The sequence below is a fragment of the Rhinatrema bivittatum genome, chromosome 8 (assembly GCF_901001135.1).
Source record: "Rhinatrema bivittatum chromosome 8, aRhiBiv1.1, whole genome shotgun sequence".
NCBI lineage: Eukaryota > Metazoa > Chordata > Amphibia > Gymnophiona > Rhinatrematidae > Rhinatrema > Rhinatrema bivittatum.
Window position 1 is genome coordinate 263586305 of NC_042622.1, and position 17961 is coordinate 263604265.

The following is a 17961-nucleotide window of genomic DNA, read 5'->3' on the forward strand; positions in this document are numbered from 1 at the left end:
ACTGCAAACAGACAAACTTTACCTTCTATCCCTTCTGTCTGCAATGTTGCTCACAAAGATATTAAACAAAACCAGTCCCAAAACCAATCCCTGTGGCACTCCACTTAAAACTATTTTCTCGTCAGAATAGGTTCCATTTACTATTGCACGCTGTCTCCTATCAGTCAACCAGTTTGTAATCCACTCCACTTTCATGCTCACTCCCAAGCTTCTCATTTTATTTACGAGACTCTTATGCAGGACAGTATCAAAAGTTTTGTTGAAATCCAAGTAGATCACATCGAGCATTCTTCCTCGAGCCAATTCTCTAGTCACCCAATTAAAAAAATCAGGTGAATCCATGCTGCCTCTGGTCCAGCAACCCACCGGATTGTAGACAGTTCACTATCTTTTCCTTCAGCAGAGTCTCCATTAATTTTCCCACCACCGAGATGAAGCTAACAGTCCTATAGTTTCCAGCCTCCTCTCTGCTATCATTCTTTCTCTAATCTTGGGGCACCACTCCAGTTTCCATGGATCTGTTGAACAGGTCCTTCAGCAGACCCGCCAGCACATCTCTGAGCTCCCTCAGTATCCTGAGTTGTACCTCATCTGGCCCCATGGCCTTGTCCACTTTTCAGTTTTTCTAGCTCTTCCCATACATTCTCTTCTGTAAACAAGGTTGCATCTACGCCAATTCCATCTATGGTTTTGTTAACCCAGCAACGGTCCATCTCCAGGGTCTTCTTCAGTGAACACCAAACTTCAGTGTTTGTTTAATATTTCTGCTATTTCCTCATCTTTCTCCACACATTGCTCCTTGTCACCTTTCAATTTCACTATACCATCTCAGGCTGTCCTTTCTTTGAAATATCTGAAAAATTTATTTATTTATTTATTGGTTTTTATATACCGCCGCTCATCAAAGATATCACGTCGGTGTACATAGAACAAAAATACGCAGTTGCGTGTACATATAACAGTATAATAATAGCTGAATTCCACAATACATTAAAACAGTAAAATACGGTATCAAGAACAACTTATTTAGCTAATAATAGATAATAGAGTAAAAATAACTGTGATAGCACAACTTTATCTAGTATCAAGGCAAAAACTGGAGGAAAGAGAGGGGTGGGGAGCAAAATGGAACAGGAAGGAAAGAGAAAGGGTCAGGAAGGGACGGTTTATATACATATATACAGAGGGCGAGATCAATGGTTATAAGAAGGTAACAATAGTACTAGGAGTGAACAGAAGAGGGCATAGATAAACTAAAGTTGAGAGTAATAGTTAAAATGTTTTGTCACCTCGCTTTACCTCTTTGGCAATCCTTTCTTCAATCTGAGCTTTTGTTTTCCCAATTTCTTTCTTCGGCTCCTTCACTTTCACTAAGTATTCTTCTCTGTCTTCCTCTTTTGGGATCCTTTGTACTTCTTGAATACTATTCTTTTGGCCTTTATTTTTTCAGCCACCTCTTCTGAGAACCAGATCAGTTTCTTTTTCCTCTTTTGTTTACTTTTCTAACACACATGCCGATACAGTAAAACCCGCGGGAGAGCCGGCGCTCCGAGGTGAGCGCGCTCTCTCCCGACGCGCGTACAGGCCACTCTCCTGTGCGCGCGATTTAGTATGCAAATGAAGGCCCGCGGTAAAATCTGCTTTTCTGTACACCTTCCGACTAGCGTGTCCCTAGCGCCTCTTTTTTGACAGGAGCAGCGACTGTCAGTGGGTTTGACAGCCAACGCTCAATTATGCCGGCGTCGGTTCTCAAACCCGCTGACAGCCACGGGTTCGGAAAACGGACACCGGCATAATTGGGTGTCCATCTTCCGACCTGTGGGCCGCGGGCTGATTTTAAATTTTTTTTTTTTAATTTAAATTTTTTTTTTAAATTTTGGGGCCTCCGACTTAATATCGCTATGATATTAAGTCGGAGGGTGTACAGAAAAGCAGTTTTTTCTGCTTTTCTGTACACTTCCCCGGCACTGGCAGGCGTTAATTTTTTAAAGTAAAATGTGCGGCTTTGCACATTTTGCTTTCTGGATCGCACGGGAATAATTAATAGGGCCATCAACATGCATTTGCAGGTTGATGGCCCTATTAGTTTGGGGGGGGGGGGGGGGGGGTTGGCCACACGTTTTTGACGCACTATTACCCCTTACTGTACAAAGGGGTAAAGCTAGCGCATCGAAAACGCGCGGCCAACCCTGGGCTAACGGTGCGCTCCACTCCCAAGCTTTTCACCGGAGTGCACTGTACTGTATTGGCCCGATAGAGATTTGTGGCCCCTTTTAATTTGGACCACTGTTGTTCCATCTCACACATTTTCTCCTGGTTCTTCCTCCAGATAATTCTCATTTTGACAAAGTCCATATTTTTGAAATTCAAAATCCAGTTCTTTGTTCAACTTCTCTATATCCTATTTGATATATCAAACCATCCCCTCTGATAATCACTAGTGCTCAAGTGGGCACTTATGTGGACATTAGAGATATTATCCCCATTATTAAGTACCAGGTAGTATCACACCCTCCCTCGTGGGGTCCATTACCATTTGTTTGAGCAGAGCCCCTTGCAGGGCATCCACTATCTCTCTACTTCTGGTAGATTCCACAGGACAGATACTCCAATCTACATCTGGCATATCACAATTTCTAACAAGCAACACTTCGCCCTTCTTTCCCACCTTTTGGATGTCTTTGATCAGATCACTGTCCAGTTTTTCTGTTTAAGAAGGAGACCTGTATTCCACACCAGTGCCTTCTTCCATTTTCTCTTTCCTCCCACACTCTTGCTCTCTCTTCTGGCCATCCCCTCTCTTGCTTTCCTCCCTACACACACTCTTGTTCTTCTCTCACAACTCTTTCCAGCTCTGTGATCCTTCCTCCCCCCCCCCCCTTGGTTTTTCTGTTCCCCATGGCTTTGATCTCTCTCTCCTTCCTCCTCGATATCCTTGCAGAACTGGAGATGAAGACAGTGCTGTCCCTACCTCTAGCTGCTGATTGGTTCATTCTCAGAGCCATAACCAATCAGAGAAAGGAGGCGAGAATTAGCAGCAAAGCTTGTGCCTGCCTCCCGCCTGCTCCTCCTCAGTACAGACGAGAAAGAGGCAGTTTGGCTGAGAGAAAGCCGGGGAATTTTAGGACCCAGCGATCTTGGGTTCTCTCTCCCTGAAAGCAGGAGAAATGGCTCTCAACTCGGAGAGTTCCCAGCCCAGGTTGTGTGACTTTAGGGTAAGGAAACTTTATTGGCAATGCATATGTGTTGCAAAATGATACACACACTGAAAAAAAACCCAAGAGAAAAAGTATATGTTTAGTGTATAATGGCAGATAAATAAAATTACAAAGGAGAGAAAGTCTAGCCCTCGCTCTCTATGATTTGCAGCTCCTGTGGCGTTTGCTCTCGATGGTTTCTAGCCACTCTGGTCTAGATTTTCCTCTCAATGGTTTTTTTGGCCATGTTTGGCCCGTGCGCTCTATGGTCCTGGGCTGCTCTGGCTGCGTCTCGCTGGTGCTGGGAGGTCTGATGGCGCTGGGGCGGCAGCTGGCGTACAGTTTTCTAGTCCTGGCCGGGAGTTCAGGGCTCGGGCTCTTGCTGTGGGTCGTGGCAGCTCCCGGAGAGGAGCGCAAGAAGGAAATTTTGCGGGTAAAGGGAAGGGGTTTACATGTGTAATACTAAGAAACCCTCGCTTTCACTCTCCTTTCCCAGCATGCACTGCGGTAAGCCCAGGCCTGGCTCAGCCTGAGCCCCGGTAACGTGGAGTCGGCAGGTGACTGCAAGGGTTGCAGTCTGTGGGCTCTCTTTCTCCCCCCCCCCCGTGGACATCATTTCTTAACTCGACACTGCCTGGCACTAATTATGTCCTTGTGGAGACTGAGTGGCTCAGAGGGATGGGCACAAGGTCACTTCAGATCCCCACTCGAGTTGCTGCCCCTGTGAACCGAAATGCTGGTTCCCCTGTACTTCCCCAGATCAGTCCAGAATCCGGGGTTTTGCCTCCCCTCCAGCAGATGGAGACAGAGAGAGTTTTCCTGACGCCGCCACATAACACGAGGTGCCACCTGCAGACCCTCAGTATTCTCTGTCTCCAGCAGATGATGGAGATGCAAAGCCTGCAGTCTGAGTTTTGAAGGAAAAAAAAAAGTGAGACTGGAAGATTAAGGAGTGCTTGCTCCCAGGGGTTTGTTACGTCCGGGGGGGTCACCCCCCCCCCCCCCCCCCCGGTCTGTGAGGCGGATGAGCAGGGGTTATTGCTCTGTCCATCATCACTGGATGGTGAGAAAATTGAGGGTCCTAGTTCCCTCGCCCTGCAGGATGGTCAGAGCCTACAGCCATTCTTCTTCAAGGGAAGTGTTGATTTCTTAGATTGATTAAAGCTTTCTTTAAAAAAAACAAAACAAATTAAAGGCAAAGGGAATAAACGGGTTGCCGTGGGTCGGCACGCTTTACTCAGACTCCTCCTCTTAGGCGATTGGTTGGCCCAGTTTCTATTTACCGTTCCTTCGGTTGCTCTTCTGTTGCCGTGGCTCGGCGCCAGGTGTCATGCCACACGGTTCATGTTGGTCAGTTTGTGGAGACGTGTGAACCCGGTGCTCTCCGACAGAGAGGGCACTTTGGGGATGATGGCAGTGACTTCGCCTAGGTGCCACGAGCCTGGGAAGCTCTCACCAGCGAGGCAGCCTGTGGATGATGCCTTCCCACTAACATGGGAACGTGGGCCGTGGAAGGGGAGGGGAATTTCTCTTCTCCTTTATCCCCAGTGGTTAAGACCTCCGGGGAGGTCAAGATGCTGAGGCGCCTCATTCAGGAGACAAGGAGGATCCCCTGGAGGACTCAGATGCCTCTTCTACCTTTTCCTCTGATTTTGTTCTCCTACTGCATAAAGCTTATAAGGCCAGGAAAGCCATGGGCGGCTTAGAACTGCGCAGGGGGCTTCAGTGCACCCAAGGCTGGCAAAGGGGGCCAGGCCCTCTCGGGCTGAGAGGGCTACGAGGGTCCAGCAGGTTCCAGGGGCCTGGGCACTGACTACCACCTCATAGAGCTCCGATGCTTCAGAAGCGGAGGACCCGCAGGCAAAGGACCCATCAGGGTCGGATCCGGGTTTGGTGGATCAGGATCCAGATCAAGTGCTGACCAAGAGCCCAGTTGTGGAAGAGGTTGATCCCAAGGTGATCCCCTGATACTCACTGTTCTGAAGGAACTGGGTATAAAGATCCCGCAAGAGGAATCGGGGCTGGAAGAAGTGGACCCGGTCATGTCTGGTCTCTAGAGTCCAACATGGTCTTTTCCATTTCACAAATCGGTTAGCACATTGGTGTTTATGTGCTAACCGAGACAGGCCTGAAGGGCAGCAGAGCTATGGATAAGTTGTATCCTTTGCAAGAGGATACGCTTTAGCTCCTGAAGGTCCCAAAGGTGGATGCATCAGTTTTGGCTGTTACTAAAAAGATGACTATTCCAGTTTCCGGATCTATAGCTCTGAAAGACCTTCAGGATAGGAAGCTGGAAGTGCACCTCAAGAAGATTTTTTAGGTGTCTGCCCTTGGCATTCGAGCGGCTGTGTGTAGCAGTTTCATGTTGAGGGTGGGCTTGCGCTGAGTACTGCAGTTGCAAGCAGACAGGTCCTTGTCTGAATTTGAGATGCACCAGGCGGAGTGGCTGGAAGCTGTGGTGGCCTATGGTGCTGATGCGTTGTATAATCTTGTTAGGTCCTCCTCCAGGACAATGATGTTGGTGGTTTCGGCCTGGAGAGTCTTCTGGTTGAGGAATTGGTCGGCCGACATTTCATCAAGTCTCAGTTGGGAGCTTTGCCTTTCAAGGGGAAATTGCTCTTTGGTTAGAACTTGAAGGAGATGATCAAGCTTCTTGGGGAGAATAAGGTTCATATATTGCCTGAAGATAAGCCAAAAGGGAAAGGGTCCTTGGGTAGAGATGGCTCCTCCCAGGGAGGCGGTGGAGCCAAATCCACCCAATGATGTGAGGCTGGTCCACTCCGCAATTCTAGTGATAGGGGGGCTGGTTGGCTCTGTTTTATTAGGAGTGGGCCAAGATTACGTCAGACCAGTGGGTCTTAAGCTTGATAAAACAAGGTTACGCTTTAGAATTTGCTTGGCTGCTAAGAGATTTGTTCCTGCTCTGCTCGTGTACTTACAAGGAAAAGAAATTGGCAATGTGGGAAACCGTTTGCGTCTTTACATGCTGGGATCCATTGTTCCTGTCCCCTGGAGGAACGGGAGACAGGCCCCTATTCTATTTATTTCATAGTTCCCAAGAAGTAGGGCATGTTCCACCCAATCCTCGATTTAAAAAAGGTGAACATGGCTCTAAAGGTTCCTTGGTTTCGAATGGAAACTGTGCTTGGTGATCCAGAGACACCAGGTACTCCCCCTTGTGCCTCGGTGCACAAGGGGGAGTACCTGGTGTCTCTGGATTTGACTGGAGCGTACTAGCACATAAGAATCCGGCCCAATCATCAAAGATATCTGAGATTCATGGTTCTGGGAGAATATTTTCAGTTTTGCGCCCTTCACCAAGGTGGTGGTCGTGGTGGCTGTGGCTCTTCGGAGGGAAGGGGTCTTGGTACACCCTTATCTGGATGACTGGTTGATTCGAGCAAAATCAGAAATCCTTTGCCGGGAGGCTGTGGACTTAGTCCTCTGATGCCTGAGATCGTTGGGCTGGATAGTCAATCTATCCCAGAGTCATCTTTTCCCTTCCTAGATTTTGGAATTCCTGGGGGTGTGTTTCGATACCAAGGTGGGGAAAGTATTCCTCACTGAAAAGTGGATTTTCAAATTGTATGCTCAAGTTCGCAGATTGAGAAAGCAGGTACCCAAGGTCTGGGATTACTTGCCAGTTCTCGGGTCTGTGGCTTCCACCTTGGAGTTGGTTCCATAGGTGTTTGCTCATGTGAGGTCTCTACAGTCTGCTTTATTATCCCGCTGGGACCTGTGGTCAGAACAGTTTCAGCTGCCTCTTCCACTTAGGAGTTTGCCAGGTCCAGTCTCTCATGGTGGTTCATTCTGGACAAGTTGAGACGGGTATGGACCTAGATATCCCGGTCTTGACGATTGTCTCCACTGATGCCAGTCTCTCCAGATGGGGAGCGGTGTGTCAGGACCAGTCCATTCAGGGGCAGTGGCTGACAGAGGAAGCCTTGTGGTCCATCATTCGCTTAGAGACGAGAGCCGTTCATTTGGCTGTACAGGCGTTTCTGCCCCTGGTGCAGATGAAGCTGGTGAGAGTCTTGTCGGACAATGCGACGGCAGTGGCTTACATCAACCGACAGGGTGGCACCAAGAGTCGGGCAGTGGCTCAGGAAGCCTGGGATCTAATCAGCTGGGCAGAGCAACATCTAGCGCTGTTAGCCTCTCACATAGCGGGTACAGACAACGTGCAAGTGGATTTTCTGAGCCAACAACAGCTGGACCCCAGAGAATGAGAGCTGTCAGAGGAAGCGAAGTGCCTCATCAGTGGCAAATGGGGCACGCTGTGCATGGATCAAATGGCGACCTTCTGCAATGCCAAGGCCCCCGCGGTTCTTCAGTTGAAGAAGGGAATGGGGAGCCGATGGACGTCCTGTATATGTTTCCGCCTTGGTCGCTGGTGGGCAAGGTCTTGCAACCATAGAGGTCCATCCAGGTGATGTGATCCTCGTTGCGCCAGAGTGGCCAAGGCGTCCATGGGTTGCAGACTTGATCAACCTAGCAGTTGATTAAGTGTCAAGGCCCCATATTTTCAGATCAGGTGGCTCAAATTTATCTAGCGGCTTGGCTTTTGAGAGGGAGCGATTGAGGAATAAGGGTTACTCGCAAGGGGTCATCGGTACTTTCTTGCAGTCGTCTTTTTAGCATTTGTGAGGGTATGGAGAGTTTTTGAGGCCTGGTGAGCAGAACAAGGGGTAGATCCTATGCAAGCCTCGGTGGCACATATTTTGGCCTTTCTGCAAAAGGGTTTGGCAGAGGGTTTATCCTTTAATGCCCTCAGGATCCAGGTGGCGGCATTGGACTGTCTTTGAGGTAAGGTTTGAGGGGCACCTTTAGCTACACATCCAGACGTGATACATTTTCTCTGGGAAGCAAAGCATTTATGTCCTCCGGTGTGGAAGCCTTGTCCTTTCTGGTGTCTTAACGTAGTCCTTAAGAGCATGTGTGTGGCTACGTTCGAACCTCTGAAATGAGCTACTATGAAAGATCTCACTTTGAAGGTGGTTTTCTTGGTGGCAATTTGTTTGGCTTGATGGATCTCGGAGCTTCAGGCCTTCTTATATAGGGAGCCTTTTTTTGAGAATTTTGGATTCTGGGGTCTCCTTGAGGACAGTTCCTTCCTTTCTGCGGAAGGTGGTGTCGTCATTCCACTTAAAGCAGTCGGTGGAGCTTCCGTCCTTCCCAAGTTTGGATCCTATGGCGCCTCAGGCATAAGAATTGTGACGTTTGGATGTAAAATGTGCATTGTTGCAGTACCTGAAGGTCACAAACAGCTTCCACTTGTTAGATCATGTTTTTGTGCTATGGAGTGGTGCAAAAAGGGGTCATAAGGTGATAGGAGCCACAATTGTGCGGTGGTTGAAAGAGGCTATTAGCTCCGCCTATATCTGTTGGGGTCGCCTTGTCCCGGAGGGGCTAAGGGCTCATTCTACCCGTTCTCATGTGGCTTCCTTGGCCGAGTGTCAGCAAGTTTTGCCACAAGAGATCTGTAGGGCAGTTACTAGGAAACGATTGCACGCTTTTGCCAGGCATTACCGTTTTGATGTCCAGGCCCCAGAGGCCTTGGGCTTTGGTGAAAGTGTAATTCGAGCGGGACTCTCGCAGTTCCACCCCGTTTAGGGAAGCTTTGGTACATCCCAGGAGTCTGGGCTACTCTGGGTACGTACAGGGAAAGGAAAATTGGTTTAATTCCTGTAGTGTCACAGATCAGACCAGAATCCCGCCCACTGGAGGAAAGGGAAATGTGGAGAGTCCACTCAATCTGTTTTGTGTGATTTCTCTGAAGAATGGCACAGGTTTGGTTAGTGTGGGCACGGTTTTCTGTTCTAGGTTTTCCACTTCCCACTGCTCGTTCAGGGGATGTTAGTTATGGTGTTGGTGTTTATTTGGATTTTGGCTTGGGTACAGATCAATACTGAGGGTCTGCAGGTGGCATCTCGTGTTATGGGGCAGCGTCAGGAAAACTTTCTCTGTCTCCAACTGTTGGAGGGGAGGCAAACCCCAGGAGTCTGAACTGATCTGTGGTACTACAGGAACGAAAATTATCAGGTAAGAACCAATTTTCCTTTTCTGCCCAGTTCCAAGGGTCATAGCAGAAATGTTCACATCCTAGCTTCTATCAGATTCCTATGAATTTGTGAATTCTGTGCACTTCCTCACTGACTTGTGACAAGAACACAATGAAAGAGAAATTGTCTTTATATTATAATATTGTTACATTTACATTTGACATATTTTCCCACGGGTAGGGAAAATCTGGCAGAATGTTATTCACTGTACACAGGATAGACTTTTTTCTGCAGTGCTCCTCCCATTACCAGGTAGGCCATCTATTCTCCCTTGTTTACAGTGTTCCTGTTCATACCCCATATCAGCCCAATCTCCTGGGTTTTGCTCCCTGCCAACAGGTGGAGACAGAGAAGGTTTTACTGACACTTTATATAACCTGATGTACCACTTGCAGTCCCTCAGTATTTCTCTGTCTCCAGCGGGTGGTGCAAAACCTGCAATCTAGAGTATTAAAAAAAAACAGAAAGAAGGCAGAAGTTTGAAAGGGTCCTCTCAGGAGGTTGTTAGGTCCTGGTGGGCCCATCCTTCCTGGTTGAGATGGGCAAGCAGGGGTTTGGTGACCTTTGGTGTGCTTCTGCTCTGAGAGAATGCTGAAATCCAGTGGGGCTGAATCCCTCATGCCTGTGCCTGAAATCCGGTGGTGCCAGATCCCTCATGCCTTTCCCCGCTTGGCTGCGCTCCCTGTGGTGGCTTCAGAGGCAAAGACTACTGACAGGGAAGTATTTTCTTTCCTTTGTAAAAACAACAAAAAATTGCTTGGAGCCAGGGAACTAGCCGAGCGGTTGGCTTCTGTGCAGTGTGTTCACCACAGGGAGGTTGTTTTTGCAGGTGGCTACTGTGTGGCTGGGCATATTAAGGGACCTAGGCGTTGACACTTGATTCGTTCCGCTCGGCCTGTGGAGCCGAGTGCGAGCGATGTGGGTCCGGCTGCATCATGCGAGCAGGATTGCTCCGATCAAACGATTTGTTTTATTTGGAAAAAATACAAGAGCAATCTGATGTGCTTGCTCTTGCTAGAGGCAGGAGCGGAAGTTTGCTGGCGACCTGTTGAACGTTTGCAACCGGATTGATTTCCCTTGCCGCTTTGTTCAGCCCATTGAGAGCGGGAGGACAAGTGCTGGTTGCAGCGCTTGGTGGGAAAAGGAGTGGGTTAGGCTGCGGTTCTGCACCAGGCAGAACGTATTTACGCAGCAATGGTGCGCACTCCCGTTGAAGTCTGGAAGAGGAGTCCCAGAGCATCAGGCCTGTCGGTCGCGCTCAGTGTAGGCTGTGTCGGGGCAGCGCCTGTGTGCTCACTCTTCAGGGCGGAGAGTGGAGAGAGAAAGCCAACGACAGTGAGGCCATCGCAGGTTCTCAGTACTTGCAGCGAAATTTAGAAGCGCTATTGTGATCGCTTCCACTACAGTTGAAGCCCAGAGGCATCCGTTGTAGAATTTCCCCCTCATCGTCAAGGCTGGAGGGATAGTATTCCCACAAAGGGGGGGGGGGGGAATTTCAAGGGGCCATGATAAATATGTTAATCATATTATTCGTGCCCAGTAGAAGTAGGGAGGTGGGATCTGTGGGGCAGGTTCAAGCGCCTCTTGATAGTACCTGCAAGGAGAAAGCTAGTTGCATGCAGGGGGTTCCCCACCCAGCAGTTATAGCAGGGGTGGGCAATTCCGGTCCTCGAGGGCCGCAAACCAGTCGGGTTTTCAGGATATCCTTAATGAATATGCATGAGAGAGACCTGCATACACACTGCCTCAGTTGTATGGAAATCTATTTCATGCATATTCATTAGGGGTATCCTGAAAACCCGACTGGTTTGCAGCCCTCGAGGACCGGACTTGCCCACTCCTGAGTTATAGGCTAGTAGGGACAAATTTCTCTTTCTCAGTCTCTCTTGGGGGAAGTCCAGGGGGAGATTGGCTGGCAGCCGCATAGCGGTTTACTGAGGTGGGCACACAAATGCGTGGGTACTTGTGCACGTAAGGCCGCATGTACAACCGCGGTACTTGTGCGTGTACAGCCGCGACCTAGACTTGAGCACGTATTTGCCCGCATCCTTGTGGGTGCAAGCATATACCAGGGCGGCATTGGTGTGCACACAGGAAGCCACCTAAAACCGAAGTTCAGGAGAGCTAGGTGCCGGAGACGAACATGTCTAAGTGCCTTGCTATCTGTGAGACCTACCATCTGAGGGCAATCACCTGTGTCAGCGCTATTGGGATGCTCAAGGCAATTTGGCTACTAGAGATTTGCTGATGTTTGCCTCACCTCCCACTCTACCCCCTCAACCTATTGTGTCTTCGGAGAGGGGGTAGAGTGGGAGGTGAGGCAGTGGTCAGTTCTCCTCCCTCCTTGTTCCCGATGACAGAGGCATCCCCGAGAGAAAGGTCGGAGAGGGCCAGGTTTAGGCCTATGAGCCTCAGTATACATCCACCCTCCTCCTGGGTAGAATTTTTCCAGACCCTGCCGGCCTTACGGTAGGGGTGCCCGGCAAAGGCAAAGCAACCTACTAAGAAAGGATCACATGCTCAGGCCTCATGTTTGTTAGCCACTGCAGGCAAATGCTGCAGGGAGACTCCCTGGAGATGTTCAGGGGAATGTGGATTAGGATACATATGATGAGGAATTGTCTTTCTCACCTCTTGAAAGGGGAGAAATTACACCTGCTTTAGAGCTACATTACACTCGGATCCTGAAGACATTCGGTGTGGCCGGGATGATGCTACAAGCTTGTAATCGAAGGATCCTGTATTGTTCACTTTAAGTAAAGCGTCCTGTTTCTTCCCTCTCCAATTCAAGGGTAAAGTGACCTTGAGTGGAATGCCTCAGAGGCAAGTTTTAAAAAGAGGGACGAACTTTGGCGAGTTTGTACCTCTTGGAACCGAAGGCAGGGGAGCAGTTGAAGGTTGTTGCGTTGGTATGTGCTGTTATATAGCCAACCACCATCCCAGGGGAAGGAGGGGCAGCTCTAAAAGCTGATCAAAAAAGGAGGATTGAGGCTATCCTTAACTAGAACTTTGAAACCATGACAAATTTACAGATTGCTATTTCCTGCTGCCTGGTGGCTCGAGCTGGTTTGCGTCTCTCTCAGGAGACACAAGGAGTGAGTTCAATGGTGAATCAGTGATGGAACCTGGGGCCGCAACCAGGAGCTACATTATTACCCGATGTGGCTATGGCTAGGTGTGGATGACTGCCAGGGGTATGGCTTCCGCGATAGTGGCTAGACTCCAATTATAGCTGTACAATTGGTCGGCAAGCACTATTTCCAAGTCCTTAAAGGGCAACCTGGGGAAATTTGGGTTTTCTTTTCCTCAAGGTGAGTTGGCGAACTTGCCAAATAGCTGGGGTGAACACAAGGTTCCTCGATTGCCACAGGACAGGAAGATGGCATTGCGTCCTTTTGGTGTGAAGGGTGGCTCCAGGGATTCCAGTTGGTTTCGTCCTTTGAGGAGCAATTTCTCAAAAGTCTTGTCCCTTCAGAAGATCTCAGTTCTTTTGGCCTGCGATGCCTCCTAAGGAAGTGGGCTCCAGAGCCAGAGCAACTTGATCTTTGCAATAAAGGGGTGCAGGCTCATCTACTGGATGAGGAGATATATGGGCATCTATCAAAGGTGGGACCAGATTATGATAAGCCAGTGAATTCTAGAGGTGGTAAGAGACGGGCAGGCTCTAGATTTTCTCCCAATTCCTCCTGATGCAGTTATGGTTTCTCCATGCAAGTCTCTACAGAAGATAGTGGCAGTGGAGACTACGTTTAGGAGGCTGTTGGATTTGAAGGCCATAATTCCTGTTCCCAGATTGCAAGAAGATATGGCGCTATTCCTTTTATTTGGTCATTCCCAAGAAGGAAGGAAGAGGGATTCTTTCGACCTATCCAGGAATATGTAGGGAGTCAATCAACTTTTGCCTGAGACTCATTTCTGATTGGAAACTCTTCGTTTCGTAATGGTGACAGTACAAACAGGAGAATTTCTCTATCTACATATTCTCAATCGCCAGGAGCATCAACATTCCCTACAATTCACCGTTTTGAGACATCGTCATCAATTTCAGGCCCTGCCCTTCAAGGTGGCTATTGCACCCAGGACCATGATCAAGGTCATTTAGTGGCGTCTCTGCACAAGGCAGGCATTCTGGTCCATCTGTATTTGGACGATTGGTTGATTTGGGTCAAAAGTACAGAAGAGAATCTCTGGGCGTCTCGCAAGAGCCGTTTACAACCTTCTCAGTTGCTAGAGTTTCTCAGCATGCATTTTAGATATGGAGTAGGGCATGGTGTTTTCTCTTGTGAGGAATTTGTACCACCAAGTTCCCCGACTAGAGTGGTCTCAGGAGGGCGTGTGCCCAAATGAGCTGTCTTCCGGATTGTACTCTGCCTGAGCCCTGCCTATGAGATCCCATGAGCCTTTATTCTGAAGAAATTTCTTATTGCCTCGAAAGCGAGCACAAGCAGGAAAAGATCTTCTGCCTTTTTGGTTTGTCCTCTGGTAATTTATACACTTTGGATGGCTGAACTAGAGGGGATATTCTGAAGAGGATATTACCACTTTATTGCAGGCCAGGCGACCTTCCACATCTTTATGTATGTGTATGTGAGGATGTGGAGGGTCTTCCAGTCCTGGCGTATCATTCTCAGTGGGCAGCTTACTTAGGATACAGTGTCGCTTAGAATGTTTGGTCAAGGGTCTGGCCTTTAACTCTCTGAGAGTGCAAGTATCAGACTTGGACTGTCTTCAAGGAGCAATGCAGTAATGTCCTCTGTCGTCTGTGTCTGCCCTTCTGGCTGTCTTGAGTTTTTTTCCTTTGGGGAGCCTAGAATTTATGTCCTCTGGTGAGAAAAATGTATCCCTCTTGGAGCCTTGATCTTATGCTTAGAGGACTGTGTGAGGCTTCATTTGAATTACGGAAGAGGGTAACCATAGTGGATATAACTCTGAAGGTGGTTTTTCTGGTGACTGTCTATTCAGACTATCTTGGAGCTTCAAGCTTTGATGTGTAGAGATCCTTTCAGCAAATTTCAGAGTCTGGGGTATCATTGCGCATGTTTCCTTTCTTCCTTTCTGTCAAAAGTTGTTTTAGCATTCCATCATAGCCAAACCTTATTTTACGGCTTTTCTGGATATTTGATTTGTCTGCACCTCATGTGAAAGGACTTTGAGTCTTGGTGCTTAGATGGACATTATTAAGGTATTTGAAGGTTAATAATCATTTTAGGAACGCAGAGCAACTTTTTGTGCTGTGGAGTTGTCAAAAGAAAGGGTCAAAGATATCATCTATTATTGTGCCTTGGCTGAAGGAGGCGATTGGCACATGATTGGCTCGGTCTATATTTGTAACAGTCAGCCTGTGCCTCAAGGGTTGAGGGCTCACTCGTCTCATTCTTAGGCGACCTCTTGGGTCAAGTCGCAACATGTGTTCCTGCAGGAGATTTGCAGGGCAGCTTCTTCATTATCTACTTTCGCCAGAAGCTTTTGGTTGGACGTCTGGTTTCCGGATTCCGTATGTTTTGGTGGGAGTGGTTTTACGAGTAGGACTCTTATGGTTCCACCTGGTTTGAGGGAGCTTAGGTACATCCCAGGAGTCTGGACTGATCTGGGATATGAACAGGAAAAGAAAATTGGTTCTTACCTGCTAATTTTCCTTCCTGGTGTGAGCATGGTGGAAAACTCTAGAAGGCCATACTCTTGTCCATGTGTCAGGTGACATGCAAGAACCCAGCACTAGGGCAGGCAGGTGCCCAAGACTGTATAATGTCAGCACGTATAGAGAACTACGCTTACCATATAAAAGCATTTAGGATGTAATGGGTGGATAGCAAAGAAAGATAAAAATTAGTAGTAAAAGAGGAAATACATGACTGGCATTTTGCTTTATTATGACAGGCAGAATTTCAGAGCAGAATCCCCAGTTCCTTGGAAAATTATAGAGCGAGTGTATATGCTTTCTGAGACAATTTTTCTTGTGCTTCCTTACTCCAGCAATTTTTCTTTTAATAACTACAATTGATATTTTTAAATTTATGTTGTCTGCCCATTTGTAATTAACACTGGATACCATAGATCAGTCCAGAGACCCACCCGTTAGGAAGGGAGAGTCCGCTCATAATTTGCCCTCCCCCTGCTTCTTGTGGGAGTTTGGGTTCAGTGTTATTTTGGGAGTTGTCTTGACTTGGGTACAGGTCAATACTGAAGGACAGCAGGTGGCACACTAGGTTACATGCAGTGTCAGTAAAACTTTCTCTGTCTCCATCTGGTGGCAGGGAGGCAAAACCCAGCAGTCTGGACTGATCTGTAGTATTCCAGGAACAAAAATTAGCAGGTAAGAACCAATTTTCCTATACCAAACCCCATGTTTTCCTTTTTTTTTTTTTTTTTCCCTTCCTCTTCTGGTGGATTTGAGGTTCGGTGTTAGCACAGAATGATGTTTGCAGGCCCCTTAATCAATCTCTTCTCCCCACCCCTCCAGCATTTGCCCGAATCAAATCCTGCACGGATGGCAGAGAAGCAACGCCAGAATGCCCTGATACTGGAGGCAATCAAAGCAGCAGCGGAGACCAAGGAGAATGTGACTTACAGAGCCCCCTGGAAGAAATAGAGGGACTTGCACTTCTTCCCAGAGGACATTAATAAACAACCACAAGGAAGTATGCGACCTTCATTGAAGATGTTTGTCTTGTACAGGCTCTGTATAATCATGGCAGGACTGTGGCTGTTTCTGACATCCTGTGTACTTTTTCTGTAAACTGTGGCCTCCCTACATGGAAGATCTTATTCCTAAGCACAAATGTCTGTCTACAAAAGTGCAAAAGCCATTTGATTGGCCAAATATTTTCATTTATTTTGCAAAGCTTGAGGAATATTGGTTGATTAAGTTTACTTATATGTCGCCTATGTGTTGCCCTAAGCAGCTCACAAGAAACACATAATAAACAAATCAATAAAGTTAATACGATAAAATTAAATCAATATAAACAAACTATAAAACAATATAACCTGAACTTTATAAACAGCAGTATCCCAAATTGTCTCTTAAAAGACACTAAAAGATTTGTTTAAGGATGTAAAAAACAAAACAAAACAAGGTGAAAGGAGATCAGTTACAAATGTTTGTTCAAACTGTCCCTTAAAGGTTTTAGTACAAGGCAGGGCTCGCAACTCATCAGGCAGACAGATCCAGCAGTCGGGGGCAGCCACTGAAAAGGCAGATTCCCGAAGCACAGCTGAACGCACGTCTAACCGATTTCTGCGACAAGCTCAAGGCTCTTGCAGGAGAGTAGGGCTTAAGGATAGCTGAAAGCCAAGGCGCTTTCCCATGGAGGTTTGCTGTGCTGCATGATTTTTTGCACCCCTCTAGCTTCTACATAGTAAATGTTGGGAAAAAATGACCCAAGCGGTCCATCCAATCTTTTTTTTTTTTATTATTTGATTTTATGTTGAGGGAAATTGTTGCTCTGGGCAGATTATGCTAGTCAAGACGGGTTTTTCTTTTCTTCATCTCCATCATTTAGCCGCTAGGAATCCTGCGTTTTATCCTATGCCCATTTGAATCCCATTATCGTGTTTGTCTTCACTACCTTCTCTGGGAGGGCATTCGCTTCCCTTTCCAGGAAGAAATACTTACTGACGTCACTCCTGACTTGACTCTCTCGGGGCTTTCATGTTATGACCCCTTGTCCTACAGTTTTCCTTCCATTGAAAACGGTTTGATTTCTGTGCATTAGTAATACCTTTCAGGTATTTACATTTTCCGGTGAATTCAATAAAATTTGAATTGAAAAAAAAAAACCAGTTTCTGGTGAATTAATGCCAAGTTACGCTCTAGAGTCACACCTTGTTATTTTGGATGTGGGTTATGCCATACTTGTAAATGATTTCACAATATTAATGCTTGGGGCTGAGCTGATGATACAGCAGCAGCAATGCATGCTCTTACGTGGCAGGCTCAGGTTTGTTTTCTGGGTCTGATTCCTGCTCCGTGGGCCGCTCGAGGACACAGTGTTCCCGGTTCCCAGTAGTGAGTCCCGCCCATTGCTTCAGTGATGCCTACTGGCTAATTCAAGATAATATGTATCAGACTCCGTAGAGACCTTCAATACTTGTCTCTCACTTTGGGTGCTCTAACAGCTGATCAAGGCAGGAGAAAGAAGGAATAGAAGTAAATAAAACCCCAGAGAGCCAGGAATGAAGGTCCATGGCATTGTAGTTGCAGGTGTCTGGTTCTAATTGAGCTACCTGTCAAAAACAAACAAATAATGAATTCATCCGTTGTCATAATGACTATTTCTTGTGGTTAATATTAACATTTTGCACATATTTGCAATAGTATATTTTACAGCTCTCAGGGTCGTGAATGCACTAATTGTTTGCTGCACTAATATTTATCTCCCTACACATCAGTGTACAAGCTTCTGGGATTTGCATTTCTCATTTTCATACTGAAATTGGAAATCTATTAAAATAGTATAAATTAGGGTAAAGTGTTTATCATTCCAAGTATTTGTGTTCATATACTATGAATTTTTGGAAAAAAGAAATATATACGTACATGTATACTTTCATCCCAAATATGTATTTATCTTAATGTGGCTTGGTAATTGGTCAAAAAATAGGAAACTTCCAATAGAGAAAGGTAAAAAGTGCCTTAGAGAGCTGAATTGGGACCAATGGTTAAGTTGTTTATTTGGATTTATTATCTGTCTTTGGAACCG

The 17961-nt window shown here is 47.0% G+C and overlaps 1 protein-coding gene across 1 annotated transcript; it reads left to right on the plus strand.

The window, feature by feature from the left end:
* Nucleotides 1-3447: 3447 nt before the first annotated feature.
* Nucleotides 3448-17047, plus strand: LOC115098323 (ubiquinol-cytochrome-c reductase complex assembly factor 3). Its single transcript, XM_029614859.1, has 2 exons — nt 3448-3630; nt 15720-17047. Exons 1-2 carry the CDS (start codon nt 3463-3465, stop codon nt 15846-15848), a joined length of 297 nt encoding a protein of 98 aa, XP_029470719.1. The 5' UTR covers nt 3448-3462; the 3' UTR covers nt 15849-17047.
* Nucleotides 17048-17961: the final 914 nt, after the last annotated feature.